The 26,209-nt window shown below is 42.3% G+C and overlaps 1 protein-coding gene across 2 annotated transcripts in view; it reads left to right on the forward strand.

Moving 5' to 3' along the window:
- Nucleotides 1–519: 519 nt before the first annotated feature.
- Nucleotides 520–26,209, forward strand: part of CXADR (CXADR Ig-like cell adhesion molecule) — a 51,562-nt gene continuing 25,872 nt past the window's right edge. For both annotated transcript variants that reach the window (XM_068546918.1, XM_068546919.1), the window contains exon 1: nucleotides 520–673. In XM_068546918.1, the coding sequence (XP_068403019.1) occupies nucleotides 634–673 (40 nt within the window). In that variant the 5' untranslated portion in view covers nucleotides 520–633. The remainder of the gene's footprint in view (nucleotides 674–26,209) is intronic.

Genomic DNA, 26,209 nt, shown 5'->3' on the forward strand with positions numbered 1-26,209 from the left:
CTGCCCACTTGGCTTCCTCTAGGGCTTTAGGTGGAAGAGCCCGCCCCAGCAGCAAACATCCAGAGATAGGAGGCGTGGCTGGAGGCTCCCACCCCTACTACCCCGAGGGGAAGGTGGGGTAAGTGCAGGCGGGGCTGACTGCTTTAGTTGCCTTTCAGGGTCCGGGGGCAGGTGGGCGAGTTTTGTCACGTGCCTTGCCTTTAAGCCAGGGTGCGATAGCAGTTTCAGTCATCTGGGGAGAGGGGCTGGCCCGACCCACGTGCACAAACCCAATTTAACTGAAGGCATTGAGGGGGGGGATCCGAGTTCAGGCTTGGGGAGAGTAGCTGCCGGCGCACGTCAACGCCCGAGCTCCGCTGGCAGGAGTTCCTTACTCGCGTGGGTCCCAGGGCAGCCCGCCGTGGGCTCCCGGTTGCCATAGCAACCCCACGCGCCTGGCAGGGACGGCGCGCGCCGCGGGGCTTCACTACTACCGGAAGTGACGTGTTTCACCTGCCGAGCGAGGGCGGGGTGGGACCGGGCTGCGAGGTGCCGCCGCAGCCAGCCGGTCGGGAACGCGCGGGGAGCCGGGTGACTGAGACCCCGGGTGAGAGCCGCCTACCTGCAGTCGTCGCCCACAGCTGGGCCGCCACCATGGCGCTTCTGCGCTTCGTGCTCCTGTGCGGATTCGCGGGTGAGTGGGGGGCAGATCGGTCCCTCGGGTCTTTATTGCCTGGCCAACCCTGGGGCGCTCGCTGCCTGCGGCCACCCGGGAACAATGAGGCTTGGGGGAGGGGGCGGGCGCGACTCGGGGGCGCTGCGGCAGTGGTGGCGGTGCGCGCGGAATTGCACCGGGGTGATTTTGCCGGACCGGGCGCGCGAGCCCCGAAGGTGGGGCCAATGGGAGGGGAGCCCTGCGGGGCCGTGGGGTACCGGGGGGGGCGTTGGAGTGGGGGACCGAACCCCGGGATGTGGGGCGGCGGTGAAGAGGGCTCCCCGGGCGCGGGTGGGTGGGCGCGGCGTGCCGGCTGCGCCTGGCGTCTCTCCCAGACTATTCTTTGCCGCGGGTGCGGGCTTTGCTTTATTTGCTCTTGCCCTTTCCCTTGTTAGCCGCGGTGTCGTTTCCATCGGGGTTACCCGGTTTCAAAAGCCTTGGGCGGCGAGTTTTCAGGTGTGGAGCAGTCCAAGCCAGGAGACCGAATTACAAACGCCATGATTAAATGGACACTGAGCTTTTCAGTGCCTCAGATCGTCCAAGCTACCTCTAGGAAAGAGGCGCTGAGCGAACTGTGGGCTGAGCATTCTTGGTCTCACGGAAGAGGCGAGCCCAGGCACGAGCTGTTAACTAGACGGTAACTCGACGAAGTGGACCGTGGAAAATCAGTAGATTCCTGCAAAAATGCAGTATTGATTTCTGCAGTCGCGGGGCAAAGTGCAAAGGAGAAATTAGTAACCTTGGTTTTGAGTTTATAACGTTTTGATTCATTTTGATGATAAGCTGACTTGTACAGGGAATTTCGAAAGGATTCGCCAAGTAATACATGTTCGACTGCGCGTTTCTCGGGAGGGGGAAAAGGGCATTTAAAACTGAGTGGACAAAAAAAAAAAAAAAACTGAGTGGACATAAGGCATAATCGTTCGATATCTTTAAAAAACGGATTTGTTGCCATGTCCGTGCTTTAACCGACTGATATTGTTTTGTCAAAGTAAGCATTTTAGAACCAAAGGATTCATTAAACCAACCACAACAACAAAAAAATCCATCAGTGGGACCCTAGGAGGCACACTTTGTGTAGCCTCCGGAAGGATAATTTTTTTAAGCGCTCTAAAGCTGGATCGAGTGGCCCTTTCTGTTGGGATGGCTCTCTGCTTCCTGTTGAAATGTTAATTCCATTGTTGGATGCCCCAGCTGTAAGCATTACTCATGGGATCAACATTCTATTAACAAGTCTAATCTTCGGTATGAGTCTATAGCGTTACCTCCACCTTTTTTAATACATATCATTTAGACATGGGTGAAATTTCCAAAGTAAAGCTTCCGGAAAAGCTAAGAGTCAGTAACCATTTTACATGATATGTTACGCCTTGTTTTGGTCAAGGACTAAACTGAAGTAGAAGTTGAGAACATTGTGATCTCTGTGGGAAAAAATGTTTTAGCCTACATCCAGAGCAGAGAAGTGGAAGAACATAAACCATATAGAGGATTCCCCCGCCCCCCCCGCCCAGGGATATCAGGATAATTGTCTGGATTTCATGTTTTTCTGGATGCCTCACTTTGGTAGGCACAATCTCAACCTAGGATATTTTGATACATATAGAGTCATTCTGCTCATATACTGTACACTATGGTACAGTGAACATCTCTTTAAAGGACTGTTGTCTTCAACTAAACTATTTTACCTCAATTTTCCAGCTTAGGAAGCAACTCAAAAACTGTAATTGATGTATGGCTTTGGGTATTTCTTCAGATACTTCTTGACATCTTAGAAATTTATTGCCATGAACTCAGTTTGAGTGGTAACAGGATTGGATTGTACAATTGGCAAAACAAGGTGGAGGCTTACATATTAAAAATTGCAGTGCTATTAGTAGATCTTCCTCTAGAGCTGTCTCTATGTGGGTTGTAGAGTTTTGTGTTGTACTCTGGTTGCTGATGGAACACTTTTTGATGCGTTTTTATCGCCTACCTAGCAGCAAGTCGTACCACTAGAAATAGTAGTGTCAGTAGTGGTAGAGCAGTAGCAGTAGTAGTAAAAATAAAGCCTTGATTACACAGTTATTTTTTTTAAATAAATTTATTTATTTATTGGCTGTGTTGGGTCCTTGTTGCTGCGTGTGGGCTTTCTCTAGTTGTGGCGAGCAGGGGCTACTCTTCGTTGCGGTGGCTTCTCTTGTTGTGGAGCACGGGCTCTAGGCGTGCGGGCTCAGTTGTTGTGGCACATGGGCTCTAGAGTGCAGGCTCAGTAGTTGTGGCGCACGGCCTTAGTTGCTCTGCGGCATATGGGATCTTCCCGGACCAAGGCTCGAACCTGTGTCCCCTGCATTGGCAGGTGGATTCTTAACCACTGCGCCAACAGGGAAGTCCCTGATTCCTCAGTTATTAAATGCCAGGCACTGTTCTGAGGGCTTTACATACACTTATTTAATGTACCTTGCAGCCCTAGAGGATATATATGTATTATAATGATCCCTACTGTACAAGTGGAGAAACTGAGGCATGAAGTGGTTGTATAACTTTACTTGCCAAGGTCACAAATTTCCTTCTGAATCCCTGCTCTTATCACTATGCTGCCACTTTCCTCTTCGATTACCTCTAATCAACATCTTAAATTTGTATCACTGGTTATCTGTCATTTATTAAGAACCTGCTGTTGGTTTGACCGTGTGCCAAGTACTGAAGGCTTTTATTATTAGCCTTTTAATTTCTTGATCTTAGTTGAATATTTTCAGGCCCTCTGCGAACACGAGGATCCAGGGCTTAGACTGGTGTTGTAAGCTTAAATGGCCCATGACCCAGCAGCATCATTGTCACCTAGGGATGACAGTGTCAAACCACTTGTTAGCCGTGCAGTGGCGGCAGGACCCTGTTCTCTGTGCTTCAGTTGCTGCTTGTGTCAAGAATGGGAATCCCACTATAGCAGCTGATATAGTGGGAAATGTTTATTGTTTTGCTTTACCTGGAGTTTTTTCCTTTACTTGAAAAAAATGAAGATTGTTAGATGTGAACTTTATCCCCTCCATATGCCTCTCTCTTAATTACATTCCTGTCATTATACCACCACCAGGGCAAAAGTTGCCTCTTCTCCAAGGCAAGCCACCCAACATTGGCTCCTTACCCTATCTGTTGTGGAGTTTCCATAAAATTACCCAATATACCTCATTGCACTAGGTCAGAGGGCAGGGGCATTGCCTGTGCTTCTGTTCATTGTTGCAGTCCCGGTGTTAGCTTGTGGCACCTGGCAGACAGCAAGTGTTCAGCAAATGTTGCACGGCTGAACGTTTTCAGCCTCTTTGCCAATAGGCCTATGTATATGATATGGCTCTCTTCAGTTATATCTCTCTTTCCCTTCTCATCCAATAAAGATGGTCCTCCACTAGTGATCATTCCACTAGCCTTATTTCATTCCATTGTGAGAAGTTAAACCTCTGCTTTATCTCTGACCTCATTATTCTGTCTCACCCACCTGCTTCAGTTGCCAAAGGTACCAATAACCACGTGCCAAATCCATTTATTTCTTGAGAGCTCCTTGACACCTATTTTGGTTCTTTCCTACTCTGTTAACTTGCCCTTCACTACCTTCTTCAATAGGTCCCTTAAATGCCAGCCTCCCCCATGATTTGACCCATAGCCCTCTTCTCAGTCTCCATCTTAAACCTGGGTGACTTCATCTATCCATCACTGTACACTCAGAATTGTTGCTAGTGACTTAAAAATGTTGCCAACTCACCTCTCCTTTGAATTCTGGGCCACTATTTCCATCTGCCTAACATTCGGCATCCCACCTGAATGCACTTGAGTACCTCAGGCTCTGCAGGTCCTCAACTGAACTTCCCATTAATTAACTGATTAAATGATCCAGTCATTCAAATATCTATGGCCTACTGTATACTATGGCTGTGCTAGATGCCCCTACAATAGTACAGGCGTTTGCAAGGTGCAAAAGGTTTGGTGGAACGTTCCCAGCAGATGGAGATCTGAAAGGGTATGATGTGCCTTGGGTTCAGTGCGTATAAGGCATCTAACTAACACTTCTCTTTTTGATGTGCACCTGAGTCATTATAAGGATGTGTGGGGTGGAGCTTGAGAGTTTACATCTTAACAGGTTCCACATGACGTCACTGCTGAGTACACTTTGAGTGGACAGAGACCCAGAGACTGTGCCGAGAGCTTAGGAAATGATCCCCCAAGAGTGGCACTGAGAAGCTTGTGGAGGTGTTAAAGAAGTGAGGTTATACACTGAGGTTTAGTCTCTTGAATGGTGTAGAACTCTGCAGCAGTTCTGGAGGCAGTTAGGACCAATAGATCTAACGCATTAATCCATCTGGGATGACCTGGACACAAGCAGTCCCTGATGAAATACAGCAGAGTGGTGCTGGGCTTCCTCTTTCATCTGAAAATTGTTCTGAGGGAGATGCAGAGGAACCCGGTATCTGGTTGATTGAATGAGTGGCAAGAAAAAGTTGGAGGGAGCCAGTAAGATTTCTGGCTTGAGTGAATGATCATGTCACTAATCTATAGGGAATAAAGAAAGGAGAAGCAAGTTTTAGGGAGATGACAGTGAGCTTTGGACAAGTTGTATCTGTGGTGCCTGAGGGGAATGGAGGTGAAAGATACCCAGTAGGAAGACTTAAGCAAAGGACTGGATCTCAGGAGAGAGGCAAAGATTGGCGATACAGAATTGAGAATCACTGCTGATAGGTGGCATCTGTGTCTGGTTAACCAGGAAAAGCAGGAAGGACTAGAAAAGAAGGTGAAATGTGATGCTGGGGAACATCAACATCTAATAAGTAGGCAGGAGGTGAGGGACCCGGGGACAGTAAGGAGTGATGGAGAGTGCAGGAGAACTAGAGGATGAGGTGTCCCAGAAACTGATGAAGAAATGAGCCCAGTGGGTCTTACATTAGGAGATTATTGAGAACATTTGGGAAGTGATCGAATCCAGAGGGAGGACAGTACCTGTACTGAGAGTAAAGCTAGATTTTAAGAGATTGAGGAGAGGGCATCAGGTAAGTAGAGAATGAGAGATTACTTTGCACTTGCAGTTGGTTTAGTGCATGTTGCACATATGGCCTTCATTCCAGGGGACAGTAGCAGACTCCATGGGAGAAGGTAGAAGCCAGAAGATAAGAATCTTAACTTGTGTGTGTGTGTGTGTTTATTGAAGTTTAGTTGATTAACAATGTTTCAGGTGTACAGCAAAGTGATTCAGTGTGTGTGTGTGTGTATATACACACACACACTTTTTCTCATTCTTTTCCATTATAGGTTATTACAAGGTACTGAATATAGTTCCCTGTGCTATACAGTAAGTCTTCATTGTTTATCTAGAACTCTTAACTTCCAACCACCCAGACATAGAACCTTGTTCACATGATCATTCTTCTTTAAAACAGTGTATTCCTCTTTACACGCATTCCGGGACTCTGAACCCCTTGGCTTCCCAGGGGGTGTCACTGTCTCATCCCATCTCTTATGTAGGGATACCATCAACTTTAAAAATGCTTAAATATCCCTCCTGACATGCCTTCAACCCTTATATCCCTCTTTCAGTACTGCCTGTCTCTCCTTTTCTCCACCGGATTTCTTGAAGAAGTTGCCTGCATTTGTTGACTCCATTATTTTCCTTCATATCCATTAATTCTTCCACCCTTTGCAATCTGATTTTCACCCCCCTCAACTCCTGTGAAACTGCAGTGGCCGCTGTGGCTGCATCCAGTGGACATGTCACACCTTCAACCTCTTAAACCTCTTAGCGAGAATGGCTCTATTGACTAATCTCTTTCTTCCTTGAGCTGTTTCTCATTCTCCTTTGTGGGCCCACTTTCCTCCCTCTACTTAAATGTCAGTTTCTGGCTTCAGTTACCATTTATGTCCTTACAGCCTCCAGTGTGCTTCCTGTCTCACTCTCCCAAAGCTTTGCCCATAATGTCAAACCACTCACTTGACAGCTCTGCTTAGACTTCCCACAGGTACCACCAGTTGAACCTGTCTCCAAACCACTGTTCTCTCTCACATTAAATGGCATTTTCAGCCACCAACATGCCCAGGCAAAAATCTGGGTACCTTACTTGACTTTTCGTATTCTCTTCCCAGCTTACACCTAGTTTCTAAGTCACTTGTGTCCCTCCAGCCACTCCTGGAGGGATACAGCGTACCTCAGTGTATACCACCATCTCTTAAGATGGTTGAAGTAGCTTCATAATTGGTTTTTCATTGAGTGAGGAAATAAATGGGGAAAGATGTACTAGGCAGGAGTTTCTGTTTGTTGGCTTGAGAAAAGACCTGGAAGGGAAAGAGTATTTGAAGATCAAGGATAGGTATATCGTTGAAGAGGTGAGCAGGGCTGGGCTCGGCGTCCTGCACAGGCCAGCTTTGTGTGTGTCAGCCCTGCCATGCGTTCAGTATTGGAGTGAATTTATGTTACCACTCCAGTCTCATTTTAATCCCCTGCTTGCAGCCTGTTCTCCCCTCTCCCTTCGTTTCCGCCTTTCCTCTCTCATGCTCAAATCATTATCAGGTGTAACTAAGTAAAGGCAAGAATTGAGACTGGGAGCTTTTGATTTGCTTCATTTGGTGGCCAGCAAGTAATGAATGTGAACGTTAAAATAATTTAAAAATTATTAAAGTAATTATTAAGGTAACCTGGAAAATAATTAAAAATTATCTAACTGAAATGAGCTTATGTCTTTATCTTACTGTCATCTACGTAGCATTTTTATTTCTATTTTTATTTATTTACGTATTTCGGCTGCGCCAGTCTAAGTTACTGCATGTGGGATCTTTAGTTGCGGCGCGCATGCGGGATCTAGTTCCCCGGCCAGGGATGGAACCCAGACCCCCTGCATTGGGAGCTCAGAGCCTTAGCCACTGGACCATCAGGGAAGTGCCTCCCTTGCATTTTTTAAAGAAAACAAATCTAATGTTCTAGAATAATTGTTAGATTGGTTTTGGAATTAGATTGGTTTCTGTTAAGAATATGATGCTAAGTGGAAGTAAAGAGCAGTAACCTTTTTTAGCCCTGGCTCCTGTATTTTCTACTTAATTTCTTCAGTGGGGCTGAAATTACAAATGGTGGAGTGTGAGGGGGATGGGAGAACTTCACCTTGGCCCAGTGAAGTGGTCTGTACAGGAAGCTGGTAGTTTATGGTCTGGTGATCTCTTGGGGCTCATTTATTGATATTCTTTGTAATTTGTTCACTTTGTTGAATCCATTACTGTCTCCACGTAAAAGAAAATGGGAAGGAAGTTGAAAATGTTTCTGTATTCAGTGGCAAAATGGTGACTTAAAGGAACATTTACCTCTTTTGTGCTTTCCCACTGGTCTTTTCTGTAGGCTTTCCCTCCCCTGATTGACTCACCCTTTCTGGTTTCTAATAATGAGTTAGCCAATTAAAGTTTAAGCCTTAAAGGCCTTAGCTTGACTCAGCAGTATTTGCAGTTTATTTTAATTGGCAGGGTGCTGGTAGAAGAAAAGGTTATTGCCTGCCCTGTTGACAAAGGGAAGGTAGGATAAGGGAAGGAGATAGTAACAGTCTATTTTTAGGGTAGGTGTGAGATCAATGGCATGGTTCAGTTTGTCCTCTGATAGTTGGTGAGAAAAGGATTAATAGTCACGTTAACCAATGTTTATACATACTGAGACAGTGCAAATTTCTTTACAGACTATTAAATCACTTTCATTCTTTCAAAGATATTTTACAGGTTGGAATGGGAATGACTTTGTTTCATTTACTTCTAAGAAATAAAACTTTAGATTTCAAGAAGAAGCAACATAACTAATCATGATTACTTTTTCACTTCCGTATCATGTAACTGTACGTTCTGTGTATTTATTTATCTATCTATCTATTTATTTATTTATGGCTGCCTTGGGTCTTTGTTGCTGCACGCACGGGCTTTCTCTAGTTGCTGCGGTGGCTTCCCTTGTTGCGGAGCACAGGCTCTAGGCACACGGGCTTCAGTAGTTGTGGCCCGCGGGCTTAGTTGCTCCAAGGCATGTGGGATCTTCCCGTACCGGGGATCGAACCCATGTCCCCTGCATTGGCAGGCGGATTCTTAACCACTGCGCCACCAGGGGAGTCCCTGTGTGAGTTTTATAGGTTTCTCCAAAGGAAGTATGGTTTGGCTGCACAGATAAAAATGCTGTTAAGGAATCTCAAGGAATATGCAGATACGGTGAAATGAAACGTGTTGAGCCACATCTTTGCTGAATTGTTAGAGTGACTCTAGTTGACCCTCCTCAGTCTCTCAGATGCCCCAGTGAAGAGTGATTTGAACTCTTGAATACCAGACTATTCCCATGGGGGTTTTCTTTAATGGACCAGACAAAAACTTCAAGTGTTTTGTGCCCTGGATAGTTCTACAGTAAGAATTGAGAAGACTCTTTAACCTACTTGGTTGTACACTGTGAAATCTGATACTTTTAGAATGAGCTGGTAACTCTGGACTAGAAAAGTGATCTTACTGTGTTTTTAAAGATAGTTTCACATGCATCTAATTTGAATCCACTCTCCTGACAGACTATGGGTAGGAAGGATACATTTTTTTTTTTTTAAATAAGGAATCAAGTTGTAAAGCCAAGGCCTTAAGTTCAATAAATTATGGCATTGGTCCGAGACAGTGCTGTCCTAGTAGAAACATATGTCATTTAAAATGTTCTGGTAGTCACATTTAAAAGTGAAAAGGAGAAGGTGAAATCAATTTGTATATATTTTGTTTAACCCAATATATACAAAATATTAATTCCATATGTGGTCAAATTGAACATCAGTAAGATTAATTTTTTTTTTTATATATACTAAGCCTTCAAAATCTGGTATTTTACCTACCTGTGTGCGGCTAGCAGATACCCTTTTGGTCAGCACAGGTCTAGAACTTGGAGCTTTAGTTCCAGAACATTCCACCATATTTAGTTTCAGAACATTCCACTAACTAAAATAGCATGGGTGTGGTGTGCCATCAAAACAGCTTTGTCAAATAGAAAGTGCCTTTGGAACTGCTCTCATGAGATTTTATCTAAAATAATTATTTGTGTCACAGTATTCCCGTTGACAACAAGTTAAATAAAGTCTCTTGTTATTTAGTTTCTTGTAATCATCAGAGCATTTGTTGCACACAAAATTATATCAGCTGTCCTTTTTTGGTAGTTATATTTTAGGTATAACGTAGAAAAAACAAATATATGGACAAAAATAATATTTTTGGCTTGCCTATGGGGGGAATAAATGCATTTATGGAGAGATTGAAAGTAAGGATAGAGTGGTCCCTGGTGATGGTTGCTAGGAGATTTGAATTCATTTTGGGATATTAGAAAGGAAATCATGCCAAGATTGAGGCAATCTTAACAACAGTTAGACATGCTTACAACAGGGTTTTTTTAAAATTTTTTATTGTAACTAACCTTTTCTTTATTAACTTCAGTATTTTCCATAAGTAGATAACTTTTGCTTGCTTTGCTATTATGTCTCTTTGCGCTTTTTTTTTCATGTGATCTCATCTTTATAAGACACTTCACCTGAGTTTCTTTGCTTTTTTTTTGTTGTTGTTTTTTTGGCCAGGTACTCACTTTTCCTGTTTCATGTTAATTAAAGGAAGAAAAGAGAGCCTGAAGTTTTTTTTGAACAAGGAGGCAAAGGCAGATTTCTTAAAATGAAGCGATACATGTTATTTTATGAAGGTGATGAAAATATTCACTATGGCAACAGATCTGCTTTACCCATAATGCAAAATACCCTATTTGCATTTGTTTTGCCAGAGACTTCTGAAATTAGCATCTCTGTATTAGAGAACATGGGGAAAATAATATACTACATAGATTGAAAACAGGCTGAGACTTAATTTTTTTTTTTAAGGTTTAAAAAAACAAAACTTTTATTTAGAAAGGCTGAAATGATTGCATGCTAATTTGAACAGATAGGTTGTATAAGAAAATTCCATTTTTGATACCCTCCAAGAGTTGGATTCCATTATGTGTGCTTTGCTCTTTCTTTAGACCTCTTAACTTCAGACTGGAGTTGAACAGAAATGTGGCTTACTCCTTTCCCCTCAATTCACTGAGAACTAATTTTATTTATTTATTTATGGAAGGGTTTTCTTTTTTTTTAAATTAGTTATCTGTTTTATACATATCAGTGTATACATGTCAATCCCAACCTCCCAATTCATCCCCCACCCCGCTTTCCCCCCTTGGTGTCTATACGTTTGTTCTCTACATCTGTGTCTCTATTTCTGCCTTGCAAACTGGTTCATCTGTACCATTTTTCTAGATTCCACGTTAACAGAATATAGAAATTCCATGCTGACTTACTTCACTCTGTATGACAGACTCTAGGACCATCCACATCTCTACAGATGACCCAATTTCATTCCTTTTTATGGCTGAGTAATATTACATTGTATATATTTACCACATCTTTATCCATTCGTCCGTCAATGGGCATTTAGGTTGCTTCCATGACCTGGCTATTGTAAATAGTGCTGCAATGAACATTGGGGTGCATGTGTCTTTTTGAATTATGGTTTTCTCTGGGTATATGCCCAGTAGTGGGATTGCTGGGTCATATGGTAATTCTATTTGTAGTTTTTTAAAGCACCTCCATACTGTTCTCCATAGTGGCTGTATCAATTTACATTCACACCTACAGTGTGAGAGGGTTCCCTTTTCTCCACACCTTCTCCAGCATTTGTTGTTTGTAGATTTTCTGATGATGGCCATTCTAACCAGTGTGAGTTGATACCTCATTGTAGTTTTGATTTGCATTTCTCTAATAATGAGTGATGTTGAGCAGCTTTTCATGTGCCTCTTGGCCATCTGTATGTATTCTTTGGCCCATTTTTTGACTGGGTTGTTTGTTTTTTAATTTTTTTAAAAATAAATTTATTTAATTAATTTTTTTAGGCTGCGGTGGGTCTTCATTCTGCACGCAGGCTTTCTCTAGTTGCAGTGAGCAGGGGCTACTCTTCCTTGCGGTGTATGGGCTACTCATTGTGGTGGCTTCTCATTGCAGAGCACAGGCTCCAAGTGCGCGGGCTTCAGTAGTTGTGGCACGCGGGCTCAGTAGATGGGGCTCACGGGCTCTAGAGCACAGGCTCAGTAGTTGTGGCACACAGGCTTAGTTGCTCCGCGGCATGTGGGATCTTCCCAGACCAGGGCTCAAACCCATGTCCCCTGCATTGGCAGGCGGATTCTTAACCACTGCACCATCAGGGAAGCCCTGTGCAAAGGTCCCATTTGTTTATTTTTGTTTTTATTTCCATTACTCTAGGAGGTGGGTCAAAAAATATCTTGCTGTGATTTGTGTCAGAGTGTTCTTCCTATGTTTTCCTATAAGAGTTTTATAGTGTCTGGCCTTACATTTAGGTCTTTAATCCATTTTGAGTTTATTTTTGTGTATGGTGTTAGGGAGTGTTCTAATTTCATTCTTTTACATGTAGCTGTCCAGTTTTCCCAGCACCACTTTTTAAAGAGACTGTCTTTTCTCCATTGTATATCCTTGCCTCCTTTGTCATAGATTAGTTGACCATAGGTGCGTGGGTTTATCTGTGGGCTTTCTATCCTGTTCCATTGATCTATGTTTCTGTTTCTTGTGCCAGTAGCATATTGTCTTGATTACTGTAGCTTTGTAGTGTAGTCTGAAGTCAGGGAGTCTGATTCCTCTAGCTCCTTTTTTTTCCCTCAAGACTGCTTTGGCTATTGGGGTCTTTTGTGTCTCCATACAAATTTTAAGATTTTTTGTTCTAGTTCTCTAAAAAATGCCATTGGAAGTTTGATAGGGGTTGCATTGAATCTGTAGATTGCTTTGAGTAGTATAGTCATCTTCCAATCCAACAGCATGGTATATCTCCATCTGTTTCTGTCATCTTTGATTTCTTTCATCAGTGTCTTATAGTTTTCTGAGTATAGGTCTTTTACCTCCTTAGGTAGGTTTATTCCTAGGTATTTTATTCTTTTTGTTGCAATGGTGAATGAGATTGTTTCCTTAATTTCTCTTTCTGATCTTTCATTGTTAGTGTATAAGAATGCAAGAGATTTCTGTGCATTAATTTTGTATCCTGAAACTTTACCAAATGCATTGATTAGCTCTAGTAGTTTTCTGATGGTATCTTTAGGGTTCTGTACGTATAGTATCATGTCATTTGCGAACAGTGACAGTTTTACTTCTTCTTTTCCAATTTGTATTCCTTTTATTTCTTTCTCTTCTCTGACTGCCGTGGCTAGGACTTCCAGAACTATGTTGAATAATAGTGGTGAGAGTGGACATCCTTGTCTCGTTCCTGATCTTAGAGGAAATGCTTTCAGTTTTTCACCATTGAGAATGATGTTTGCTGTGGGTTTGTCATATATGGCCTTTATTATGTTGAGTTAGGTTCCCTCTATGCCCACTTTCTGGAGAGTTTTTATCATAAATGGGTGTTGAATTTTGTCAGAAGCTTTTTCTGCATCTATTGAGAGAATCATACGGTTTTTCTTCTTCAATTTGTTAATATGGTGTAGCACATTGATTGATTTGTGTATTTTGAAGAGTCCTTGCATTCCTGGGATAAATCCCACTTGATCATGGTGCATGAACCTTTTAATGTGCTGTTGGATTCTCTTTGCTAGTATTTTGTTGAGGAATTTTGCATCTATATTCATCAATGATATTGGTCTGTAATTTTCTTTTTTTGTAGTATCTCTGTCTGGTTTTGGTATCAGGGTGATGGTGGCCTCATAGAATGAGTTCGGGAGTGTTCCTTTCTCTGCAATGTTTGGAAGAGTTTGAGAAGGATGGGTGTTAGCTCCTCTCTAAATGTTTGCTAGAATTCGCCTGTGAAGCCATGTGGTCCTGGACTTTTGTTTGTTGGAAGATTTTAAATCATAGTTTCAATTTCATTACTTGTGATTGGTCTGTTCATATTTTCTATTTTTCCTGGTTCAGTCTTGGATGGTTATACCTTTCTAAGAATTTGTCTATTTCTTCCAGGTTGTCCATTTTATTGGCATAGAGTTGCTTGTAGTTGTCTCTTAGGATGCTTTGTATTTCTGCAGTGCCCGTTGTAACTTTTCCTTTTTCATTTCTAATTTTATTGATTTGAGTCCTTTCCCTCTTTTTCTTGATGAGTCTAGCTAAAGGTTTATCAATTTTGTTTATATTCTCAAAGAACCAGCTTTTAGTTTTATTGATCTTTGCTGTTGTTTTCTTTGTTTCTCTTTCATTTATTTCTGCTCTGATCGTTATGATTTCTTTCCTTCTACTAACTTTGGGTTTTGTTTGTTCTTCTTTCTCTAGTTCCTTTAGGTGTAAGGTTAGATTATTTATTTGAGAGTTTTCTTGTTTCTTGAGGTAGGATTGTATTGCTGTAAACTTCCCTCTTGGAACTGCTTTTGCTGCATCCCATAGGTTTGGGATCGTCCTGTTTTCATTGTCATTTGTCTCTAGGTATGTTTTGATTTCCTCTTTGATTTCTTCAGTGATCTCTTGGTTATTTAGTAGTGTATTGTTTAGCCTCCACGTGTTTGTGTTTTTTACGTTTTTTTCCCTGTAAATGATTTCTGATCTCATAGTGTTGTAGTCAGAAAAGATGCTTGATATTTCAGTTTTCTTAAATTTACCAAGGCTTGATTTGTGACCCAAGATGTGATCTATCCTCGAGAATGTTCTGTGTGCACTTGAGAAGAAAGTGTAATCTGCTCTTTTTGGATGGAATGTCCTATAAATATCAATTACATCTATCTGGTCTATTCTGTCATTTAAAGCATGTGTTTCCTTATTAATTTTCTGTCAGTGATCTGTCCATTGGTGTAAGTGAGGTGTTAAGATCCACCACTGTTATTTTGTTACTGTCAATTTCCTCTTTCATAGCTGTTAGCATTTGTCTTATGTATTGAGGTGCTCCTATGTTGGGTGCATATATATTTATAATAGTTATGTCTTCTTGGATTGATCCCTTGATCGTTATGTAGTGTCCTTCCTTGTCTCTTGTAACATTCTTTATTTTAAAGTCTATTTTGTCTGATACGAGAATTGCTACTCTAGCTTTCTTTTGATTTCCATTTGCATGGAATATCTTTTTCCATCCCCTGACTTTCAGTCTGTATGTGTCCCTAGGTCTGAAGTGGGTCTCTTGTAGACAGCATATATATGGGTCTTGTTTTTGTATCCATTCAGCAAGCCTGTGTCTTTTGGTTGGAGCATTTAATCTATTCACATTTAAGGTAATTATCGAGGTGTATGTTCCTATTACCATTTTATTAATTTTGGGGGGTTTGTTTTTGTATGTCCTTTTCTTCTCTTGTGTTTCCCACTTAGAGAAGTTCCTTTAGCATTTGTTGTAGAGCTGGTTTGGTGGTGCTGAATTCTCTTCGTTTTTACTTGTCTGTAAAGCTTTTGATTTCTCCGTCAAATCTAAATGAGATCCTTGCTGGGTAGAGTAACCTTGGTTGTAGGTTCTTCCATTTCATCACTTTAAATATATCGTGCCACTCCCTTCTGGCTGTAGAGTTTCTTCTGAGAAATCAGCTGTTAACCTTATGGGAGTTCCCTTTTATGTTGTCAGTTTTTCCTTGCTGCTTTCAATAATTTTTCTTTGTGTTTAATTTTTGTCAGTTTGATTACTATGTGTCTTGGCGTGTTTCTCCTTGCATTTACCCTGCCTGGGACTCTCTGCGCTTCCTGGACTTGGGTGGCTATTTCCTTTCCCATGTTAGGGAAGTTTTCGACTATAATCTCTTCAGATGTTTTCTCAGGTCCTTTCTCTCTCTCTTTTCCTTCTGGGACCCCTATAATGCGAATGTTGTGTTTAATTTTGTCCCAGAGGTCTCTTAGGCTGTCTTCATTTCTTTTCATTCTTTTTTCTTTATTCTGTTCTGCGGCAGTGATATCCACGGTTCTGTCTTCCAAGTCACTTATCCGTTCTTCTGCCTCAGTTATTCTCCTATTGATTCCTTCTAGTGTATTTTTCATTTCAGTTATTGTATTGTTCATCTCTATTTGTTTGTTCTTTAATTCTTCTAGGTCTTATTTAAACATTTTTTGCATCTTCTCAATCTTTGCCTCCATTCTTTTTCCCCGGTCCTGGATCATCTTCATTATCATTATTCTGAATTCTTTTTCAGGAAGGTTGCCTATCTCCACTTCATTTAGTTGTTTTTCTGGTGTTTTATCTTGTTCCTTCATCTGTTACATAGTCCTCTGTCCTTTCATTTTGTCTGTTTTTCTGTGATTGTGGTTTTCGTTCCACAGGCTGCAGGATTGTAGTTCTTTTTGCTTCTGCTGTCTGTCCTGTGGTCGAGACTTAATTTTAATCAGAAATGAAATTTGAGTGCTTTCCTGAGATGAGTATGTCTGTGTGTTCGTGAGGGGCAGGGGGAACGGGTTGGCCACAATCCAATTCATCAAATACTTAGAGAAAATCTATCTGTATGTTCACATTCTTAACTCCTCCCTGCTTTGGTTTTACATTATAATTTACACTTTCCCTGGTCCTGATTTATAAGTTATATGTTAAGTTTCTCATACAGAATCTCAATCCCTGTGGGAGAAGTTTGGGGGGTAAATAAATAATCTGTACATGTGGGTGAGACATTGTAATAGGTGCTTCAGGAGATACGAGGAAGATGCCATTCCAGTACTATTGGCATGCTTCAATCTGGAGGAGGGAGACTGACACTTATTCTTGAGTAAAATAAAACAAATAAGTAAGTAAATAAGGCAGAGCAGGGTACTAATTTGAACAGATGTGTTATGTGATGTAAAACCATATGGTTTTCTGATTATTCTCTTGGGGACCCACTGGCTTCTCCAGATCATTTTCCCCCTTCACCTTGTGTACCAACCCTTCAGCCCACTGGTTATGCCAAACTTCTGGTTGTTTCCCCACACTGACCATGAAATGCCCTGCCTCATACTCACCACCCCCCCACCCCCATCATAGCATTATCTTGGTATTTTAGGATTCTTGTCCTACAGTTCACTTTTCAAACATCTTTACACCACAGTTCCTTGATCCCTCAAACACAGTGATTTTCTGTGCATTTCACTTAGGCAGTCCTCTCCTTACACTTGGTTCTTCCTTTGAAATCTTGAACTCTATTGTCATTATTTCCCAGCTTTGTCAAATTTTCATCACATCTTGCTGTCAGTGAGATCTCCAGGCCCTTACCCACTTCCACCCTGCTTCTAGTCTTCCAGTTACTTTAAAACCAGAATTTCTTCACCAATCCTGCATCCCATAGTCAGATTTCAGCTCCCATCCCTGGTGTGGATCAGTCCTACAGGCCAGTTTCTTTGCTCCTGCTCATGGACTGGGGTGCACAGCTGGAGAAAAAGTGCACATGCATAGCTGCATACATTAGGGAGACTGTTCTTATTTTCCCATTTGGCTAGACTATTTTTTTCAATTACATTTATAAAACATCAGAACGTTTTATATACACATACTATACACACACACACACACACACATATATTTACACATACACACACATATATATATATATATTTACTGTTTGGCTGCACAACGCAGCTTCCAGGGTCTTAGTTCCCTGACCAGGGATTGAACCCAGATCCCGGAGTGGGAGCGCCGAGTCCTAACCACTGGACCACCAGGAAATTCCCAGAACATTGTATTTTTAACAAAGACAAAATAAAAATAAATTTTCTGCCTCTAACTCCTTCAGTTCTTTTTAAATTCATTTTTAAATAGACCTTCTATTTGAAGTATGACATTCATACATAGAATAGCATGCAGTTTAGAGCATTATTTACCAGTTTACAGGTGAGAACATTATCACAAAGCAGACCCATCTATACAGTTATCACCCAGATCAAGATTTATTACATAACCCGCAACTCAGAAGTCCCCTCATGCCCCCTGCAGTCACTTCCTTCACTGTCTTCTGATTTCTAACAGCGTAGATTAGTGTTGACACTTTATATAAATGTTATACAGTATAAGTTTTTCTCCCTAAGTTTCCTATCATGCTTGTACAATTATTCCTATTGTGTAGCTCTAGTTTATTCATTTGCTTTGCTATATGGTATTGCATTGTGTGACTGTACCACGGTTGATTTACCCATTCTACTGTTTTTGTATCCATTCAGCAAGCCTGTGTCTTTTGGTTGGAGCATTTAATCCATTTACGTTTAAGGTAACTATCGATATGTACGTTCCTATGACCATTTTCTTAATTGTTTTGGATTTGTTTTTGTAGGTCCTTTTCTTCTCTTGTGTTTCCCACTTAGAGAAGTCCCTTTAGCATTTGTTGTAGAGCTGGTTTGGTGGTGCTGAATTCTCTTAGCTTTTGCTTGTCTGTAAAGCTTTTGATTTCTCCGTCAAATCTAAATGAGATCCTTGCTGGGTAGAGTAATCTTGGTTGTAGGTTCTTCCCTTTCATCACTTTAAGTATATCATGCCACTCCCTTCTGGCTTGCAGAGTTTCTGCTGAGAAATCAGCTGTTAACCTTATGGGAGTTCCCTTGTATGTTATTTGTCGTTTTTCCCTTGCTGCTTTCAATAATTTTTCTTTGTCTTTAATTTTTGCCACTTTGATTACTATGTGTCTCGGCGTGTTTCTCCTTGGGTTTATCCTGTATGGGACTCTCTGCGCTTCCTGGACTTGGGTGGCTATTTCCTTTCCCATGTTAGGGAAGTTTTCGACTATAATCTCTTCAAATATTTTCTCTGGTCCTTTCTCTCTCTCTTCTCCTTCTGGGACCCCTATAATGCGAATGTTGTTGCGTTTAATGTTGTCCCAGAGGTCTCTTAGGCTGTCTTCATTTCTTTTCATTCTTTTTTCTTTAGTCTGTTCCGCAGCAGTGAATTCCACCATTCTGTCTTCCAGGTCACTTATCCGTTCTTCTGCCTCAGTTATTCTGCTATTGATTCCTTCTAGTGTAGTTTTCATTTCAGTTATTGTATTGGTCATCTCTGTTTGTTTGTTCTTTAATTCTTCTAGGTCTTTGTTAATCATTTCTTGCATCTTCTCAATCTTTGCCTCCATTCTTATTCCGAGGTCCTGGATCATCTTCACTATCATTATTCTGAATTCTTTTTCTGGAAGGTTGCCTATCTCCACTTCATTTAGTTGTTTTTCTGGGTTTTTTCTTGTTCCTTCATCTGGTATATAGCCCTCTGCCTTTTCATCTTGTCTGTCTTTCTGTAAATGTGGTTTTTGGTCCACAGGCTGCAGGATTGTAGTTTTTCTTGCTTCTGCTGTCTGCCCTCTGGTGGTTGAGGCTATCTAAGAGGCTTGATGGGAGGCTCTGGTGGTGGGTAGAGCTGACTGTTGCTGTGGCGGTCAGAGCTCTGTAAAACTTTAATCCACTTGACTGTTAATGGGTGGGGCTGGGTTCCCTCCCTGTTGGTTGTTTTGCCTGAGGCAACCCAACACTGGAGCCTACCTGGGCTCTTTGGTGGGGCTAATAGCAGACTCTGGGAGGGCTCATGCCAAGGAGTACTTCCCAGAACCTCCACTGCCAGTGTCCTTGTCCCCACAGTGAAACAGAGCCACCCCCCGCCTCTGCAGGAGACCCTCCAACACTAGCAGGTAGGTCTGGTTCAGTCTCCCCCAGGGTCACTGCTCCTTCCCCAAGGTCCTGATGTGCACACTATTCCGTGTGCGCCCTCCAAGAGTGGGGTCTCTGTTTCCCCCAGTCCTGTCGAAGTCCTACAATCAATTCCCACTACGCTTCAAAGTCTGATTCTCTAGGAATTCCTCCTCCCGTTGCTGGACCTCCAGATTGGGAAGCCTGACATGGGGCTCAGAACCTTCACTCCAGTGGGTGGACTTCTGTGGTATAAGTGTTCACCAGTCTGTGAGTCACCCACCCAGCAGTTATGGGATTTGATTTTACTCTGATTGCGCCCCTCCTACCGTCTCACTGTGGCTTCTCCTCTGTCCTTGGACGTGGGGTATCCTCCTTGGTGAAGTCCAGGGTCTTCCTGTCAATGATTGTCCAGCAGCCAGTTGTGATTCTGGTGCTCTCGCAAGTGGGAGTGAGAGCACGTCCTTCTACTCTGCCATCTTGGTTAATCTTCTCCAACCCATTCTACTGTTGATGGACATTTTTTCCCTCCAGTTTTCTGCTGTTGTGAAAAATGCGGCTGTGACATCCTCAGGTATTTGTTTTAGTGCACACGTACATACAGTTCTCTAACTATGACTGGCTTTCTGGGGTCTTATAAATTATACATCTGTGTAGCTTTAGTTGATGCTGCCAAACGTTTTCAAAAGTTAATTGTAGGACTTCCTGGTGGCGCAGTGGCTAAGAATACGCCTGCCGGTGCAGGGGACACGGGTTTGAGCCCTGGTCTGGGAAGATCCCACATGCCACAGAGCAACTAAGCCCGTGTGCCGCAACTACTGCGCCCACACGCCTAGAGCGCGTGCTCCCCAGCAAGAGAAGCCGCCGCAACGAGAAGCCCACGCGCCGCAACGAAGAGTAGCCCCCACTTGCCACAACTAGAGAAAGCCCGCACGCAGCAACGAAGACCCAATGCAGCCAAAAAAATAAACAAACAAGATAAACACACACAGACACACAAAGTTAATTGTACCAGTTGACACTCCCATCAATAGAGATGAGAGTTGCTCCACATCCTCATCATAGCCTTTTTTCATTTTGTCTGCTCTGGTGGGTGTGTAGTGCCACATCATTGCAGTTTTCTTTTTAAAACATTTTTATTATGGAAAATTTCAAATAACTATGAAACTAGAAAAAAAAATGGGATGATAAACCATATATCTTTGCTCAGCTTCATCAGCTATCAGCTCGTCTCCGTTGGACTCGTGGTACCATTCTGCAGTCCTTTGATTCTTCTCCCATTCCTCTTCACATAGTTCAGACTTGAACCAGTCTCCAAAAACCCCTCTACCCACATTTTTTTCTGCCTCTTTTATTCTAAGTAAATGCTCTGTGCCTCCTTTGTTACAGAGGAAATGTCCTTCCCTCGAATCTTATTTAAAGTTGTCTTATCCCGTTTTCTAGGTCTCGTTGTCTCCTGGGGTCTTGATCCTTCACTCTCTGAATGTTCTGTTCTATGTATTTTAACCTCCCATTCTATTTGCTCTTTCCTTTTGAGTTATAAACATGCTCTACATTTCTTATTTTGAAACAGCCTTTCCTTGACCACACAGCACACTGCTATCTCCTACTCTTGGGAGCCATGTTCCTCAAAAGAGCAGTCATTTTCTGTCCCTGCTCACATATTTCCACCTCTGTAGTTAGAAATATCCCATTGCACCCTCCCCCAACCCCGAGCCTTCAATAAATCAGATTTGGCCTAGGTCACCAATGAGGTTCTGATTGCGAAACGTAGTAGATACATGTCAGTGTCCTTTATTTACATCACAGATTTTGAGTTCTTCCTATATGGAAGGCTCTGCTTAGTGTGACGGATAAAAGATTAAGACACTTTCCCAACGCTACATGAATTTATTTCTAGTAGGAATGACAGGCTTGGAAGATGACAGTCAATTGTCATACTGGATACTCTCTAATTTATTTATTTATTTTTGGGTGAAGTAGAAAAGAACAGCTTTATTGCTTTGCCAGGCAAAGGGGGCCACAGCGGACTAATGCCCTCAAAACTATGTATCCCCACCTGGAGGAGGTAATGAGGAGTTTTATAGTAACGGTTCAAAGAGGAGGGCATGGTCAGCTCATGGACATTCTTCTGATTGGTTGGTAGTGAGGTAATTGGGAGTCAGCATCATTGACCTGGTTCCAACTGGTCTGTTTGTATGCAGCACACAGTTAACTTCTACGTGGTAGGGGTTTCAGTATCTGGTCTCAGGACTTAATGAACCTCAGGTTCTTGATGTCTCATCGCAGAAAGAATTCAGTGAGAGACAAAGTGATAGGATAAGTAAGAAGTGGATTTATTGAGAGAGAAACACACTCCACAGACAGAGTGTGGGCCATCTCAGAAGACCAGAGGGTCCTGGATACTGCTTATTGAAAGGATGATACCAAGTTGTGCTGGAACTGTTCTAAGAGCTTTACATGCATTATTTTATTTAATTCCTATAAAGAAGTAAGCATTGTTACTACTAATTCCCATTTTACAGAAAAAAACGCTAAGGCTTTATTTGGCTGTGTTGGGTCTTTGTTGCTGCCCGTGGGCTTTCTCTAGTTGTGGCGAGCGGGGGCTACTCTTCGTTGCGGTGCGTGGGCTTCTCATTGCCGTGGCTTCTCATTGTGGAGCACGGGCTTCAGTAGCTGTGGCTCTCAGGCTCTAAGAGCGCAGGCTCAGTAGTTGTGGCACACGGGCTTAGTTGCTCCGCGGCATGTGGGATCTTCCCAGACCAGGGCTCGAACCCGTGTCTCCCGCATTGGCAGGCGGATTCTCAACCGCTGCACCACCAGGGAAGCCCCAACGTTAATACTTTAAAAGGCTAGAAACTTGCCCTGGCTAAGCATTTGGTAAGCTCAGTTTGAATTTGAATGCAGATCTGACTTCAGAGCCGATGCTATTTGTGGGCAGAACTGCTTGCATAATTCAGTCTGCTCATGTGTCAGAAATGTCTGCACTTGCTGTGAGGTGAACTCAGAGAACTGTCGCTACTGCCTTTGAGTTGTGCAAGGAGGGGAGGGGATGGATGTTAGGGGAAGGCTTCTTGTTGGTTGCTTGATTGATGGTCATATGTAGGACATATTTAGATCTGAAACAGATAATTTACTAACACCGTTTATTTATGTTTGAGCCCTAGAGAAACAACATGTCCAAAGTGATAGAGCTTTTTTGTGACAAACTTGACAACAGATCCTGGTCTGGTATTTATTTCTCTGTTTAAAAAAAGGGTCCACCCAAACTCCTGAACCATGTGCTACCTAAAATGCTGTCTTCTTGGAAATCTAGTATAGGAGAGGAATAGTGTAAATCCTGAACCCTCCTTCCATCAAGGTGATTGGAATGGGGTCTAATAACTTACTGTTTTACTTTGTAGTGATTTTTAAAAGGATATGTCTTATGTCTGGGGCTGTTGACTGGTGGACTTCTACTTGCAGGACGAGTGTGGCTTGGGAGCCAATCTGCCTAGATTTGTATCTTGCTCCCATAGTAGCGTAGATACCTCTCAGTGTCTCTGTTTCTTCACTGTAAAATCGGGATGATCTTAGTACCTCTCTCAGAGTTGTTATGAGGCTTGAAAGAGTTAATATGTGTAAAATATTTTGAGAAGTGCCTGGCACATAATAGGTATTCAGTCATTGTTAGTTACTATTTATGGTTAAGATGATGGTTTCCTCATTTCCGTCTCAGTTTATTTCCTGGGCACTTTTTGATTTCTCACTTGGGGTGGGGAGCTGAGAATTGATATTTTAAAAATAGCATAGAAAAAAACAGCATTAAGTAAGTATACTTAATGTCATTTCTCATTGTTATTATCTGACTGTAAGTATTATTTTCTTAGCTCTAAGTACATATTAACATCCTGTATTGAGTAACACATGGGAATTAAACAAAAACTCCTAGACAGCAAAGAGTGTAATTTCTATCCACCTTCTGGTCTTTTCTTCTCTTCCCCAGCAATATTTAAAGGCCTAGTTGGGGTAGATAACTAGTGTTAACATACTTAAAGTGTTTTTCTTTTTCCTTTCTAGAAAGAAACACTATTTAGGTGATTTTAAACATTGCTAATCCCAAAAGAATTCCCTGGTGAGAAGGAAATTGGCAGATTGGTGTTAGGGTCAAGGAAATGGTCTAAATAGCTTGGCAGTTGCATTTTTGCAACATTTAAAACAGGGTTTAAAGTATCCCAGTGACTTGCTTGCTAACCCAGACATCTGATGTGTAGTGTTTGTTGTCAAACACACACAACAAAATTATACTTGTCATGATCAATCCCTTAAACATACCACTTCCTGATTTTTCCAGTTTATTTTTTAACATTGTTCTCATGAATTATTATTGAATGTTACTGTGTTTTTATGTAAGGTTCCTGAATTCTATATTCTGAATTAAGCAGGACAATTGAACGTCTTCTCTATTTAAAATAGTAACCTCTATGACATACTTTGACATTTCTCACAAAAGTCAATATCAAATACGTTCTTTGTAACAATTGACATGAAGGTCATCATAACATACCCCTTTTCAAGAAACCAAAGAAATATGCAAGACTTCTGGAATGTGAAGTTAAATTATTCTTATTTTTATTCCTAGTTTTTCTTTTTTGTTAATATCTTTGGAATGACTCCAGATTTTCTTTCTTTTTTTTTTTTTAATTTTTGGCTGTGTTGGGGCTACTCTTCATTGCAGTTCATGAGCTTCTCATTGCGGTGGCTTCTGTTGTTGCGGAGCATGGGCTCTAGGCACGTGGGCTTCAGTAGTTGCGGCATGCGGGCCCTAGAGCATGCGGGCTTCAGTAGTTGCGGTGTGTGGGCTCAGTAGCTGTGGCACACAGGCTTAGCTGCTCTGCGGCGTGTGGGATCTTCCCAGAGGGATCGAACCCATGTGCCCTGCATTGGCAGGCGGATTCCTAACCACTCCGCCACCAGGGGAGTCCAACTCCAGATATTCTGAGAAACCACACATTGGTGTGTAACATTTTTCTCATTTTGCTTCATGTTGTTCTAGAGATAGATAGACAAGCAACTTTTCTTCATCCCTAGTTGTGATTTTAGAATATTCATGAATAAAAGTTTTTCTTAATGTCATATTTCTTTCATGTTAATATAACTATACTTAGGGACTTCCCTGGTGGTCCAGTGGCTAAGACTCCACGCTCCCAATGCATGGAACCCGGGTTCGGATCCATGGTCAGGGAACTAGATCCCATGTGCTGCAACTAAGAGTTTGCAGTTTGCATGCTGCAACTAAGACCTGGTGCAGCCAAATAAATAAATAGATAAATAAATAGGTAAAATATTTTGAAAAATGAGTGACTGATGAGGTAGGCTGCTTTAAAAAATATATATAACTAAACAAAGTTGCATACACATTAATTTCTTACCACATTTGCTAACATTTCTTGTAACGTGAATATTAAAGTAATAAGCATCCGTCTTTGCTCCTGTTAGCATACGACCAGGCTTGTTCAGCTCCCTCTGAGCTCCATATATCTCCAGTGACTTCACTGTTCCTTTCCTTTACTTCCCTGGATGCACAGTCTTCCCGTGGCTCTCCTTCCCATACTTTTCCCAAAAGGTTTCATGGTCCTCTCTCCCATCACCACTCCTCTTTCAAATAGCTCCTTCACCTTCCCTCTGCTCTTGAGCTCCCGCCCTCCACTGGAACTGAGCAGTTTCATCCAAGGCAGGTCTGGGGTCTTGTTGAATTAAAGCTTGGAACATGCCCTCCAGAGATGAAACTCTGACACCCTGTTAAGCAAGTGAAAGTATGTGCTTAAGGGTAGGGACATGTAAACAACTACCTTCAGTAGAGGTGCAGGTTGTGTAATTGAGAGGAGGAAGCAATTAACACTGCCTGTGGGGATCTGGGAAAACTTCGGAGGAGGCCACAGGTGAGAGGTACTTTGAATGGCTGCAGGTGCTTTCAGTGGGAGAAAGTGGGCCTTTCAGACGAGGGAAACGTGCACAAACACAGGTGCTCCGCAAGTGTGCGCTTAACTCATCTTTTCCCCTTTGGTGCTTCCTCTGATTTCTTTGATTTCCTTCTGTGATTGGTTCTAGACCAGGACACTTTCATTGTTGTGGTTCCACGTTTAATAGAGAAAAGTCTTAACGTATTTTCACCTACTTTTAGCCACATTACATCTTGTTAATTTTTCTCCACTATTTTGAAATGAAACATCTTTCATTTCTGGTAGATCCTCAGTTTCCCTTCTCTTACACAAAGGTACTACTTGTGCCTGTGAGTTTTCCTTTTTTTTTTTTTTTTAAGCTGAGCACCAGAAATTTTGCTAGGCAATCAATGATAATCAAGAAGCTTTGGCTTCTAAATCAAATGCGAAATATTCCACTGAGGGTATAGGGTAGGAAGGACACACAGTGAACAAGCAACCTCAGTAAAACAGGGTAAGTACTTGTGATGGAGGCCTTATCAGCTGACTGAGGAGTCCATTGGATTCAGTCCGTATTTGGGCACAAAGAAAGAATGCTTTCTGGGGAAGTGCCTGACCTGAGACCAAAGTAGTAGAAGTGATTCCGAAAGGTGGGATGGAGCAAGGAAGGTAGTGTTGTAAAGCGTGTGGGTGCTCAGTGCTGCGGCACGCGGGGAGAGAGCGGGTGCTGAGCAGCCAGAGGTGGGGAGACGCCTGCTCACGAGGGGCCTTGAGGAGGATAAAGGTGTCTGAACCAGGGAGGGGCTGCCAGGGGTGTTCAGACATGGCAGTGGTATAATTTCAGAAACAGCTGTTCAGAGCACACGGGTGAAGCGTGGAGGTGGTCAGAATGAGGTAGAGTGGGTGCCGGGAAGACAGGCTCAGCCTGTGGGAGAGATGGTAGTGGCCTGTACATAGAGAACAGTGGTTGCATTTGGGATATTTTAATTTGACGCCAATTCTGCTGTGTGTGGGGGCCCCAAGGAATTCTTTGACACCAGCTGGGTGTTGTGACATCATCCACC

Source organism: Eschrichtius robustus, chromosome 6 (genome assembly GCF_028021215.1).
Source record: "Eschrichtius robustus isolate mEscRob2 chromosome 6, mEscRob2.pri, whole genome shotgun sequence".
In the NCBI taxonomy this organism is placed as follows: Eukaryota; Metazoa; Chordata; class Mammalia; order Artiodactyla; family Eschrichtiidae; genus Eschrichtius; species Eschrichtius robustus.